The following is a 13,131-nucleotide window of genomic DNA, read 5'->3' as shown; positions in this document are numbered from 1 at the left end:
GGCTGCTGTGACAAGGCGATGTTATGGTCATTGCTTTGCGATTGATGGCGCTGTTACATCGAAAAATGTTCACCCAAGTATTGTTGTATGAAGGTGAGCCATCGATCGATGCGATCGATGCGGCGCACAAGCTCTGTGGTGTTTAGCGGTGCAGTGACAGCCTGGACGGTGGGCGACAGCTCCGGCAAGGAGACCTCGACGACGCGATCAGCAATCTCTCCAAGTATGTCGAGAAGTAGCTTGACCTGAGCCTGCAGTTTCCCCCGCCTGGGTGTGCGGGGGAAATTGTTATAGCCGTAGCGATCGCAAGAAAGAATCCTGGACCATGTTGCCTGCAAGCGCACGCATGTGTCGCAGGAGCTGTGAAGGTTTGCGCTCAGCAAGCTCTGCAGACTGCAGTTGTCGTATCTTCTGTTCTTACGAGAGTGACAAGCGGCGGAGAAGTGCAACCTTGAGGGATTCGTACAGGTTGGCTGTTGGTGGGTTGGCAAAGATATCCAGGAGCTTGTTGACATTATGTGCGTCCAGGAGGGCGAGGACATAATCGTAGCAGGTCCGGTCTTGCGTGATGTGCACCAAAAAAAAACTCAGCCTCGACCTGGGCAACCCAAATCTCGAGCGAGTCGACCCAAAACGGTGGAAGCTTAACAGCAACACACCAGGAATCAGTGTGTAGGATAGCTGCCGTAGGAACTCTGACGTCCTCAATGGAGCCGGCAGGCAGGGCCTTGTTTGCGGAGGCGTTATGACATTGCTGCTCTTGCTGGGTCTGCAGTTCCTGTTGAAGTTGTTGCACTTGAAGGCGGAGAACAGTGAGGGCTTCAGAATCGGCCATGGCTATGCGGTTCGTTTTCCAGGTCACCAGATGTGAGATGCGGAGTCGATGAAGGATGGATCCGAACATAAAACGTAACAATCGTTTATTAACGTGGTAGCAGCTGTGGGGCAAGCATGCCGCCGCTGCGCTCAAAAGGTTGGAGAAACAATCATGAAACCAAGCTTGATAGCTTAGGGTTATTTAGCGTTATTTAGCCAGCAGTGGTGACGTAAGCCTCCGGAGAAACTGTGTGGGCACTGTCTTTTATCGGAAGCGTGTAACAGAAAGTGGCCGTGTCACGCCGGGCTAATCAGTGACGAAACGGAGGATGCGCAGATCTGTGTGCAATGGTCACCACAAAAGCTTAAAAAAATTATATGTAGCTGCAGCATGGGTGAGACATCTGAGTCTGAATTGGGAACAGTTTTTGGAGCAGCAAAATTTCAATTTTGGAGCAGAAGAACCTTGCTTTGAAGCAGCTAGCAGCATTTCATATGTCATCCTGGGAGCTTGAAAATACAAATTTTTAGCATCGTGGGGGCACCAATGCATATTTTATTGTCTAAATATACACATAAAACTAAAACAGATTTTGAAGGAAGTTTTTGAACAGATTATCGCCAGGTATAAACTGCACTACCTTTTCACATACTACGTGACTTATCCAGCCCTCATAACAAGCTTGTGAAATAATAATACAAAAAAAGGTTTTGTTGAAAACTCGGTTCCTTGGAAACATTTGAAAAGAAAAACGCATCACACTCACAAAAAAATTCAAAAATTGTGATTGCACAAGAATCGTTGTTACGTAACAGTGGGCCTTTGCTTAAAGAAAAGACTGACATGATAGCGTCAATTGTACTGAGAGCTTTTAACAGACAACCAAAACGCGCGGCACTGCCGTTCACGGCCACTTTGTGCGGGACCACCTTCAAGAGTGCAGCGCGGGAGCCAAGAAACCTCGCCGCACCGACTATCTCGTAAATAACGTGTGTATGGCACTAAGTGATAACCTAATGGTACTCATAACGCCTCTCCACGCGAGCAATGACATGTTATAAATGCGGCCCATACTGGCCTGTTCTATTTTCTTTAATATCATAGGTCATCACCGTCAATGTAGAACTTTCGATAATACATCGACATGCGAATGGTGCCAGCGTCGCAACTTAAGTAAAGGCCTCATCACACATACCCGTTGCAGCGTGTCAGCGCGTGGCTTTTTGATGGGGCCACGTGCCTCATCTAAAAGCACATAGCCACGCGCCCCCTCTCCTTGTGAAGAGACGGGGCGCACGGCTACGCGAAGCTGCAGTTTTCTCTCTCTCCATAAGAAGAAGGCGCGACGCCACGTCAGAGCCACGTGCTGAGGGGCTCCAACGTGTACGTGTGATCAGGCCTTACACTGTGCAGCGCAGGTAAGAAATTCGTGTTCAAGCAAACGAACCGCCGAACATGCTGAAGCCGGTTTTATTCAAAAAAAAAAAAAAAAAAAAGAACAGAAAGAAAACGAAGTACGCCAGTCACACTGTGGAACGGCCGCCAAACAAAACACCGATCGAATGTAAAGCTAAGCCTAAAAGCTTGTGTAGGCCAGAATAGGCATGTAGCAAAGCTTCTTAAAGCACTTGTTGCGAGTTCCAATTACAACACGAAGCAGTGACAAATCACCGTTCATGAAAACTATGCCGCGTGATACCCAATGCGTCATGAGTCACGAATAAAGCGACTAGGTACCTTTTAATATCGTTTGAAATGGTTTGAACGAGCGTTCTGTCACCCCGGCTTAGCAAATAACCAAGTTAGTCTCTGGCTACCTCCCGATATTGATGTGTGGTTTTCGCGTGCAATGGCTTTTTTAAATGACAAATGCTATGAGATCTCACTTGTCTAAACAAATCAGTAGTTAAGAGAACCCATGTGCACGTACCAGAGCATCCAGGAGACGTGTCGCATGCAGGGAAGTGACTCCACGTTTAGTTACTAGCTCACAGCAAACGCGCACACGTAGGTGATCGCACGCAGTAGCATCGACATGAAAACTGCAGCGATCAGAGGAACGCGCTACGCACAACAAAGAACCTAAAAGTTAACCCCGCTACGCTTGTCACTTGACTGGGTGGTTTTCGCTAGGAGACAGTGGCACCAGAACCCACAGCCTAGCTAGTATAGAAGTGGCATTCTCGATGCACTGCAGCACATGTTTGCGGGTCACGCATATTTACAACAGTTTAGAGGAGATTATGGCAGTATCATGGGAGCCATCATCATCAGAAAGGTGCAAAGTAAAAAAACACGCTTGAGAGCGTCTTATTTTCCTGCTGAAGTTGAGGTTGCTATCAACATTGCAGCTTTCTAGGCTGTTTTGGAGCAGTTCGGCGCAACTTTTGCGATTTTTATGCTTTTGGGGCAGCTTGGCGCAACAAATGGAAATGTATCGAAAAAGCCCAATATGCTCAACCGTCTCACCCCTGCTGCAGACTTCCTCATATGCAAAAATCGTACTACAGTAAACTCTCAACTTGGATCTCAGGGGACTAGAAAATGTCCAAGATACTAAAATTTTCAATGAATAAATGCCTGGAAAAAAATTTATTCAACTGACATCACTTCATATAAAAAAGAAATACATTACTATCATTTCTGCAAAACAGTTTCAGTATAAAAACCACTTGACTGAAACATTGAACTCTGATTTGGTTGGTTTTGCATTTGGTGCTGCAGCACTAGGCTTGTGCGAATAGTGAAATTTAGATTCGCAGCCAATTCGAAGCGAATTCAAAGCAAATAGTGATCTTAGTCGGATAATTTCGAATCGAATTATATTATGTATAACATATAAAAAAAATGGCCATAATTATAATGACCTAACTAACCTGCACAATATTTCTTAAAAATTGAAATAAGGTGTCTATGCAAATGCCATTTTTTTCGTTCAAAGGAAGTAATAACAACTTTTAGTAGTTGAAGGATTTCACTTTTGATAGGAAGCAATTAATAACCTCTAAAATACATAACATTTTATAATTTATTATAGCTAGAATATAAGCCGGCATAACAAGCTTTTAGGCTTCAAAAAATGATGAATCGATTTGGGGGTATAACGTTCATTTACCAGGGCCCTGCAACACTTTTTCAAGTAGCCACGGAATTGATTCACCAAAGAAGCTTATTGCCTCATGAGTCCACCCACCGCAAAAATTTTTAGAATATGTCCAGTATGAGCAGAGTTGCAAAGGTTTGTAGCACGCTTCAAATGAATTTTCCCTTGCCTTGTCCCAAAGGGAGCACTGGAAGCTAAGCAGGGAGGAATGGCATGGCGAAAGAAAATACGTCACGTGTGCCTAGTGACCTTGAACAATTTTTCTCTCTTTTCTTATTTTTTTTTTTCAAATACAAGGATTTTTAGTGTGATCATGCACGTACGCATGGACAAGTAGCGGCCTTCCGCGGTGGCTCCAGTAACGACTGAGCATACCATGGTCAAGTCAGCCAATGGCTGATACAATGGCTGTGACGAGTAATTTTTGAGCTTCATCCGTCCTTTGCTGGGAGAAAACTAAGTGATTTTTAGCTGACTGAAAATTTACTGTCGATTCCAGGCCGTGTGCTGCGCTATAATATTTGGCTCACATGTTTTCGGTAGCCTCGACTTCTGATTGGCAGCATTTTCTGAACAGGCTCAAGAAGTGTAGCAGGGCCCCTTTAGGTTTGTAGTAAGGCTTCACAACACAGTGAATTTCCCCTGAATAAATGCTTTCACTTCTTAGCACCTTTACACTGCAGTGAAACCAACTTTAAAAGCAGTTACCTGCAGGTTAATACATGTATATTCGTTCAATGTGAATACTTCAAAATTTTCAATATTTGAAATTCGAATCAAAGCGAACTCGAATACTGTACTTTTTGCTCGAATATTCGAGGCATTTGAATATTCGCACAAGCCTATGCAGCACTAAACACCTTTTTCAGTAAACAAAACACCTTTTCAATAGATGATACTTTCTTTGCCTTTAAGATTCCACATAACAAGATTATCATCATCATCATCAGCCTGACTACGCCCACTGCGAAACAAGATTATATTGCATTTCTATTTTGCACAAAATCTGTACGGCGTTAGAAGTTTTCATGATTTTATGCAAATAATAAATGGTTGCCGCACCAAAGGCCTTGTGACATTTTCTCCAATGTAGCTGTAGCGGCACTCCAAACGTATATCTTTACTGAAACAGTCACGCATTTTACTACTATGCATATTTTCTGATCATTACCAATTACAAGGTATAAATTATAGTGAGAGTTGGATGCAGCAAATGGCCTTCGAGCCCATGCACTGAATCAAACTCATGCTATACAACAATTTCAACAATATATGCTATGTTCTACACTGTATACTGTGGAATAAAACTGAAATCATTATTTGCTGCAACTACCGTTTTGCTGCAATCAACATCATGACACAGTGGAAGGATCTGTTATTGCAATGACAGCTGTGACCAAGTGGTTTCACAAACAGTAAAACCTCAGTGATATGAATCTCGTGGGGTCACCACGAATGTTCAAATCATCTGAAATCATCAGAAAAGATAGAACATTAGTGTGCATCAAAACAAAGCCTGTGAATTTTTTATTTATTGTGTCTCAGAGCCACAACAACGTCATGAACAGCTCTCAATGACCACTGGTACAGTTTTTGGACATCAATGATCATACTAGTGCCCTTAAATATATGTTGTGTGTAACTAAAAAAGCAAAAGTGTTTTCATCCATGAAAGCTTCTTACAAATTTTAATACAGTTTTAAACATGACACCAGAGTATCGATGAAGGCCATAAACAGTTGTCTGTGTTTTTATTATTATTCTATCATGGTGGTGTTCGGGATATTTTTTGGGAGGCTTATGGTGGCATCTGCACATTTGCGAAGTTTGCTAAAAATGCCAGACTACCCCATGCAAATTGGAGAGTTGGCAGGTGTCGATGCCCCCCACAGTTGTACATGATGACGTTGCGAGGCCTAGCTCCTTCACCAAGACCGTCCGTTTCTTCTTTCGGTCCTTTTCCATCTTTGATAGAATGTCTGATTGCTGGGATAAGTCTTGCATTGACGTAGCAGGGGTGTGTGAGATCAGTAAAACGATGTTACCTTGAGCACAGTAACACGTGTTGACGCAATGGAGAGAAGAAAAATAAAAATGTTATGCCAACGCTATGACGAGCGTCCGATTTGACAAACAGGTGGTGTGGAGCACATGCCTGTGCATGAGTTTCTGGGCTCACGCACGATTGTTGCGTCTTCTACGACAGCACCTCTGCATATCTGCGTGGTAGCGTACGTGCAGACCAACGTGATGGGCTGAAAATCAATGTTCACAACAACCATGCACCACTACACTGCAGGCTACTGGGCCTTGGCCAGGACCACAAAAAAATTTGTATTGCCCTGAAATTTGTACGAGCTGTGATCATACCAGTGAGGTTTTCCTGTAGATGTACATGCAGTGAAAACAGAATCACGCAAAATATGAAAAAAAATAAGGATGAAAGCAAAATACATAGTTCCTACTGATTCTTCCTTAATTTCCTGATTTGCAAGTCACGATCAAAATTATTCATGTGCCCCCATATTGTTAGGATTAGTACTAGCATTGTTTTTAAGTGGCACTTTTCAGGTGTTATGCACACATCCCACTTTAGGATGGTCTGCATTAACAGGTGCTTGGCCCAATATACCCTAAAATTTGTTCGGGTTAAGTAACGTTTATATAACTGTGTAAAAAGATACCAGTATTCAGTGATTTTCATTATATTCCATAATGAAAGAATGAATATTCTCAAACTAACCTTTCTTTCTTGAACGGGACATTGAATGGCATATATATTCTTAGTATATCTGTTTAATTTTGCAGTCTGCCAGCTTAGAACTGGAACATGCATATGATTAGCTTTACATACAACGCCTTATGCAACATCCCTTCTGGTTTAAGCAACTTATGAGAACAGCTATGTTGGAAATGTCAAGGAAACAGGTTGAGCAAACGTCGATGGTTTTTCTCAAAGAGGTACCCACCTGCTAGCAGGTGGCCTGCTGTAGTGAGTATGTGCTGATGGACATGTATGTCCAAAGTCAGTGGTGAGGCCACCAGCAGTGCCACAAGGTGCACAAGCAGACCTCCACTTTCCAATGTACCTTCTTGAGGGCTCTCAGGTGTCACGCTACTGCATTTGAGGAAAGCACATATAATGTAGTCAGGAGCAGTGCTACTGCAACATTGGGTGATTTCTCCATCTAAATGCAGACTGTCCACGTAACTTGACAAGCCAAGATTTTAAAAATGATGGGAGCATGAGAAGTCAACTGGACCAAGCACATACTATTTGCAATAGCCTATATAGTTACTAAGGCTGTTTCTTATTTCTTCCTTAACAATAACATTAATTAAAATAATCTAATTGTTTAATTGTTGGCTACAGACACAAAGTATGATATCAGAGTTCTAGAGCACTTTCACAAACTATCAAATGAGCTGTTTCCTGTACAATACGCCTTATGAGGCATTTTTCTTTCTCAGTGCCAGGAAAGCCCACAAAATATGAAAAAATCCATGCACTTATGCGCTGCTATCATGCTGCTCTCAAGCAAGCAATCAGTGAATAAAGTCTCCTGCAGTGTAACTGCGGCAATGGAGAGATGGCAGAGTGTTCTGATGGTGGCCACATCTATGTTGTTGGATGGCAGTGAAGGGACGTGCTACTGGTTGAGTGCTGCCGATTAGGGGTCTGTCACTATTTGAAAATTTATAATAACGAATAAAACTGTGTTTCGTTCAGTTCTGTACTCCAAATAGTGCGTATTCCAAATAGTGCGTAATCCAAATAGTGCGTATTCAAAATACCAAATATTTTTTGAATAATCAGCAATGAGGAAAAATGTTTAAAAAACCAGACGCTAAAACAGCAAGAGGTTGGTTTTGTTGTTTTCATTGGGGCAAATCATAGGAAGGGGCGATCATGAGAGTCCGAACCTCCCTTGTGTTCAAGCTGGGGAGGGGGGGGGGACACCAATTGTAAGTGTCCGCCTTTAAGATTTAGCTTTAGAAGATCATATATTTGAATTACTTGACAGCTATTTATGATTACTTTTCAGTGTGTACCTGTCTTCAATACCACTCAGCAGTGTGAGAATATGGAAATCGCAAAAGCCGCTCGGCCGGTTCAAAGAAGACTGAATAGAACAATGCAAATACTCAAGCTCGAACCTCAGGCTCATTTTCTTTTGAATTTTATTTCAAAGCAGGATTTAATGGTCATGTAAATAAAAATACTAGCCATATTGAAAAAAAAAAAACAAAAGGGCCGTTATGATTTGATTTGTGCCCCCCTTGTGATTTTTTGGAATTTACACTACCAGTACTCAATTTCATCATTCAAATGATACCCAGATGCATGCAGCTCATGCACTTGCAGGACTAGTAATGCTATATTGGTCACATGACTAAGGCATCATTGTTTAAAAATCTAGTGTCGCCATAGAGACAGCGTCATCAATCTGCTATGTTCATTACGACATCCATGATGTGAACTCTTAAAAAATAGCAAGCTGTTGACAAAGTACCAGCTTGAAAAAGTTGGACACTTTGTAAATTCCAAAGTGGTTCAGCGAAAGCCTAGGGCCATTTGAATGACTATGTTATGTCCTTTCTCCCCCTCCACCCTTTTGTTATGTGTGGCCGCTGTGCCATCAGGTCACTGCCGAGAGTGTGTGAAAGGGAGAGGCCACAGCTGGCACTGATCGAAGGAACGGATTGTCCGTGAATAAATGACATTAAAAGCTCTCTAATTGTAGTCACTGCTATGTTTCGGCTAGCAGTTATGAAGAATTTCGCAGGCTAGTTGACGCTGTATCCGTGATTGCCTTAGTTTGAATATTTGTGTTGTTTTTTTCTTAGAAGCAGTCGTAATGTTCATTTGTTAAAGCTTATGAATATTTGTTTTAAATAAAATATAGAGCTTTTGGGCTGTTTTGAACATGCTACCTTGATAGTCTGGCGCCATTTAAAAGAATGGTTCCCGTATTATTCGAAACACTTCAAACTATTCCGAAACTATTCAAACAGTATTAGATAAATATTTGTATTAGATTCACTTCTAAAATTCATTATTTGCACACCTCTACTGTCGATATGTAAAGCACCTACAAAATGCTGCAGGTGACTTGGTTCACAGACTGCACGCTTGAGAGCGCCACGATAGCTTGCGCAAGCGCTCTTTTACACGGCTTTTTTCGTTTTGAGGTTTTCCGTGTAAAGCAGGATAAAAGGACTACCTGAAACATACTATTCAGGAACAACTCAAACGATGGTTTTTCAAGGTGCTCTATAACTCGATTTTTTAGGTCTGCAGCTATTTAAAAGTTGGGTAATAAGACACAGTTAGTAATTTAGTTAGCGGTAAAATTGTTTAGAAATAGATTAGTAACCACAGACCAGTGAAAATATGTGTTCAACTACATTTGCTTGTGACTTTCGAATTTGTAGTTCCGGTTAAAGTTACATACGACATACTGGATAGGGCTTGCATGGCAGCTTTATGCTAGTTAAAGCAATCCTACACATTAAAATGTTACGCAAAAGCCAATGTCATTGGTGTGCTGTGGTGGCACTTCTTTCATTCTCTACTACATTAATTCTGCTACTCTAGTTACAGTTTCTACTTTAGAGGTGATTTACCTTTCATCAAGCTGTCACGAATATCTGCCAAAAATATTAATGCATCTTCTCCTATTAGAAACAAATTGTCTAGGAAAGTTTAGCATATATAACTACCACACAGGTCAAATAAGGACAGCGGGGACATTTTAACAAAATGCCTGCAGTTACACTCGACAGCTTCAATGTTATGGTGAAACTTTGTTAATAAGTGCCTGCCCTGAACGGCGGCATAACTGCACTAAATGTACTACACATTAACCGCAAGCTACAATTTTGCATCTACTGACATGTGCCATTCCCGCCAACAAAGAAATAAATACAGTGCCAAAGAAACTACTGCCCGAAGTGGTCACCACAAAGAATTCTATCATTTCGCTGAAAGGCAGAAAGGATTTTTTCATTGTTGCACAACTGTACGATAGGACGCGGTGGCGATGCCAAGAAGAATCTGGAAATTACTGCGGGGTTTAGGACAGCCTGCTATAACGACTGTTTGTGATACATGCGTTTCGTGGTCTGCTTCTAAGCAAAAACTCGCAGTTTTTAAAAATGCAGCATGGCCACAGAAAGCCAAATTGTCCACTGGCTAGTTGTGTGCAACTCTCAGCCTACTCGGTGCCTGTTGTGACTACCGATTCGCATCTTCTAGAATACGCTCACTCTGGTTTAGACCGTGCACAGGTGCAGCGAGTAGCCTATCAGGCTAACACAATGACAAGTTTTCTGCAAGGGATGTGCCCTTTCCGATGCTCCAGCAGTCCTGGCAGTGGACAGAGGTGTTTTTGGGCTGTTGCTTAAACAAAGCGTGTAGTATGGCCAAAAATAGTGGTACGCTTGCTGTATCGTGCACGTGTTAGCGTCAATACAGCGAGGTTTCTGAGTGCCTGCAACCCACAATACTTAACTCCATGACAGCGAGCTGCTCGCGTTTCTACAAATCGGTGCATGCTTGAACACAGTCTCACACAACGAGGTGGCAGTGATCGGAGGCCCAGCGCATTCAAGTAGTCGCCTATTAAAAGCGTGCAGTAGGCTTAAAGCGGCACTACGCAACACGCATACTTGAAAAGATAGGTGACGACGCTTACTGTAAAAAGGCTTTTCGTTGGTAATAAATCATGCCGGCGCGTTTGTCAGTGGTTACCACCTCACCTTCATTTTTTCCCCCTATTATTACCCGCAAAGACACAGCTGCAATTGCACATACATCAGAATGGTTGATCGACCAATGTCGGCACTTACCGAAATAACGAAAAAATGTTTATGGCACATTGTGGTAACTGCAATGCAATGGCACTGTAAAATTTTATGGTGCAATATATTATCACTGAACGCAGTTGGTACGCACAAACCAGCAGGCATAAGACGAACCACTACGGCTTAAGCAGTCCTCAAATGCAAGAGTCTTTATGAAACTTGGCCAAGGATTTGCCGCAACTATGTTTTAACCATTAGTATGCTTAAAGTGGGCATGTACTAACGAGGTTTGACTTGGCACGGTGTGACTTTGTAGTTTGAAAATGTGCTTTAAAACGACTTTTAAAAGAAATTCAAAAGAAACTTCTTTGAGTTGTTTCTAACAATATAAACTTGGCTTCACACCACTAGATTCAAGAAAGAAAATAATGCATCTGGAGAGTGCTGCTGACCTAGAGCTGACACTAGCTTGTGACCGAAGTGTCAGAGGGGAGGAGACAGGAATGGCCGAACCCAGTAGGCTGCTCCAGGCAAATATATATACAGTGACAGGATACTCAAGCACCAAGTTGGCTAGGGCTTGACAGCAACCATGCTGTAAAATGTGATTCACAAAACAGAAGACATATAAGCAATGTGTACAGAGAAGGAAATCAATCCAAATATCAAAATTTATAATGATGCCTAGAAGAACTCATTACAAGGATGGTATGTGTTGAAGCCCAAATTTAATTGATGTCCAATACACTGAAGCACTACCAGCATAATGTTAGATGTACAATTACTATGTAAAGTTCATTTACCACAAAAATACATAATTTTTATAGAAAACTTCACAAAGCATTGGAGTGAGCTTCTTTAACATCATTCTTAAGGTATTTTGCCACACTTAAAAATGACGGTGCTTTTTTTTCAACTTCACTTTTTAATGTTTTATGAATCTACAGACATTCATACCTGTGCTGCAGCAAAAATAACATCTTTCTCTCGTTCTGTGTGAGAGTAGTGCTCAATTTTACATTTACTGGTAGACCTTCCTGAAACTGGAACAGATATTTTGTGGAAAAGAAATCTACATTTTATGAAGTAGAACAATTGTGTTTGTGCACAAACTCACAGGATACATCTAAATTAGTTTGTGGTAAATTATATTATTAAAGCTTAATAAGATTGAGCAATGGTAATTGCAACCACTTTTTATTCAGCTTGTGCTAACACGTGAGGGCACACGAAGTGACACCTTGGTCACACTGTACCGGTATGTCACACTAACATTGTAAAAGCTATTTTTTCATCAGTTCAGAGTCCTAGATTGTTGTCTTACAGAATATAACAAGATGTGGCTAAGTTCCGAGTGAAACAAAGGTAGAAACGCCAAGTGTGAAAAATTGGTGTGCCTGTAATCGAGTGAAAGCTCTGTATACAGGACAGTACCGGATGAGGGGAGGTTTTTACAAAAATTTCCTGAACATTCCTAAACAAAGAAGGGGCTGTGCATGGTGACCTCTGTTTAGACAATATATTTTCACGAAATATGCCTGTGTGAAAACCCATAATAGGAATGAATGATTCAGTGGGATGATTTCGCTGCATGTCTCTAAAGATGCCAATGTACCCGCACACTGTTTTGTTGGGACTACAGGATTGTATAGGTCAGTTTAGTAACGTAAATAGTGGCACGCTAGATACATTGAGGCAGGCAGGTGTCAATCTCGGCTACTACAGCACCGTAGCTTGCCTCAGCAGCTGTTTTAGAGCCTGCTATCACTTATAATTATTATGATCTAAAGTAAGCAATGAATTAGTACATATAGGCTGAGCATTTTAACACTTCTGACATTATAACTTTTTTTGTTCACAGAATATCTTATACACTCTTCCTTGCAAGTTTTTTGCATTCTACAATTAATGTGAAGCAAGATAAGCAATTAAGGGTTCATAACTATAAAATATTAGGGGCAGACAAAGTGTGTCCAAAAAGGGCAATAGTTTACACATTGTCATAATACGAAATAAAAATTATGCAACTTACTGTACAACTAAGTAAATATTAAACATCAGCCCAAAATTTCTGTAAAAAGCGAAAATTTCATTGCCCTAGGCTATAGATTAGGGAAACATTTTTCTAAAGCAATAATGCCTGTGATGTAAATCATACCATGATTCTGAATACAGATGTACTAATGCACTTTGCATCTGATACAGCTTGGCATTCAGCTTCCAAAGTAAAAGAATAAAACTAGTCAATGCAAATCAACTATGCTGCAGAAGTGGTGAAGTTGCAACCACAAGTGGTCAAGAAAAGTCACAATTTCAAGAGAAATTTTTATTAAAGTACGATCTTCCTTTAAAATTTATGAGGGCTCTGCTATATAAAAAGGGAATACAATTGACAAAAAATTTT

The 13,131-nt window shown here is 41.2% G+C and overlaps 1 protein-coding gene across 2 annotated transcripts in view; it reads right to left on the bottom strand.

The window, feature by feature from the left end:
• The window catches only part of htt (huntingtin), a 255,626-nt gene that overhangs the window by 187,791 nt on the left and 54,704 nt on the right, over positions 1 to 13,131 (bottom strand). For both annotated transcript variants that reach the window (XM_037426940.2, XM_075877044.1), the window contains exons 18-19: positions 11,180 to 11,322; positions 6,890 to 7,038 (exon numbers count right to left, since the gene is read on the bottom strand). In XM_037426940.2, the coding sequence (XP_037282837.2) occupies positions 6,890 to 7,038; positions 11,180 to 11,322 (292 nt within the window). The remainder of the gene's footprint in view (positions 1 to 6,889; positions 7,039 to 11,179; positions 11,323 to 13,131) is intronic.

The sequence above is a fragment of the Rhipicephalus microplus genome, chromosome X (genome assembly GCF_043290135.1).
Source record: "Rhipicephalus microplus isolate Deutch F79 chromosome X, USDA_Rmic, whole genome shotgun sequence".
In the NCBI taxonomy this organism is placed as follows: Eukaryota; Metazoa; Arthropoda; class Arachnida; order Ixodida; family Ixodidae; genus Rhipicephalus; species Rhipicephalus microplus.
The sequence above is the reverse complement of the archived record's forward strand: the minus strand, read 5'-3'. Positions and strand labels throughout refer to the sequence as shown.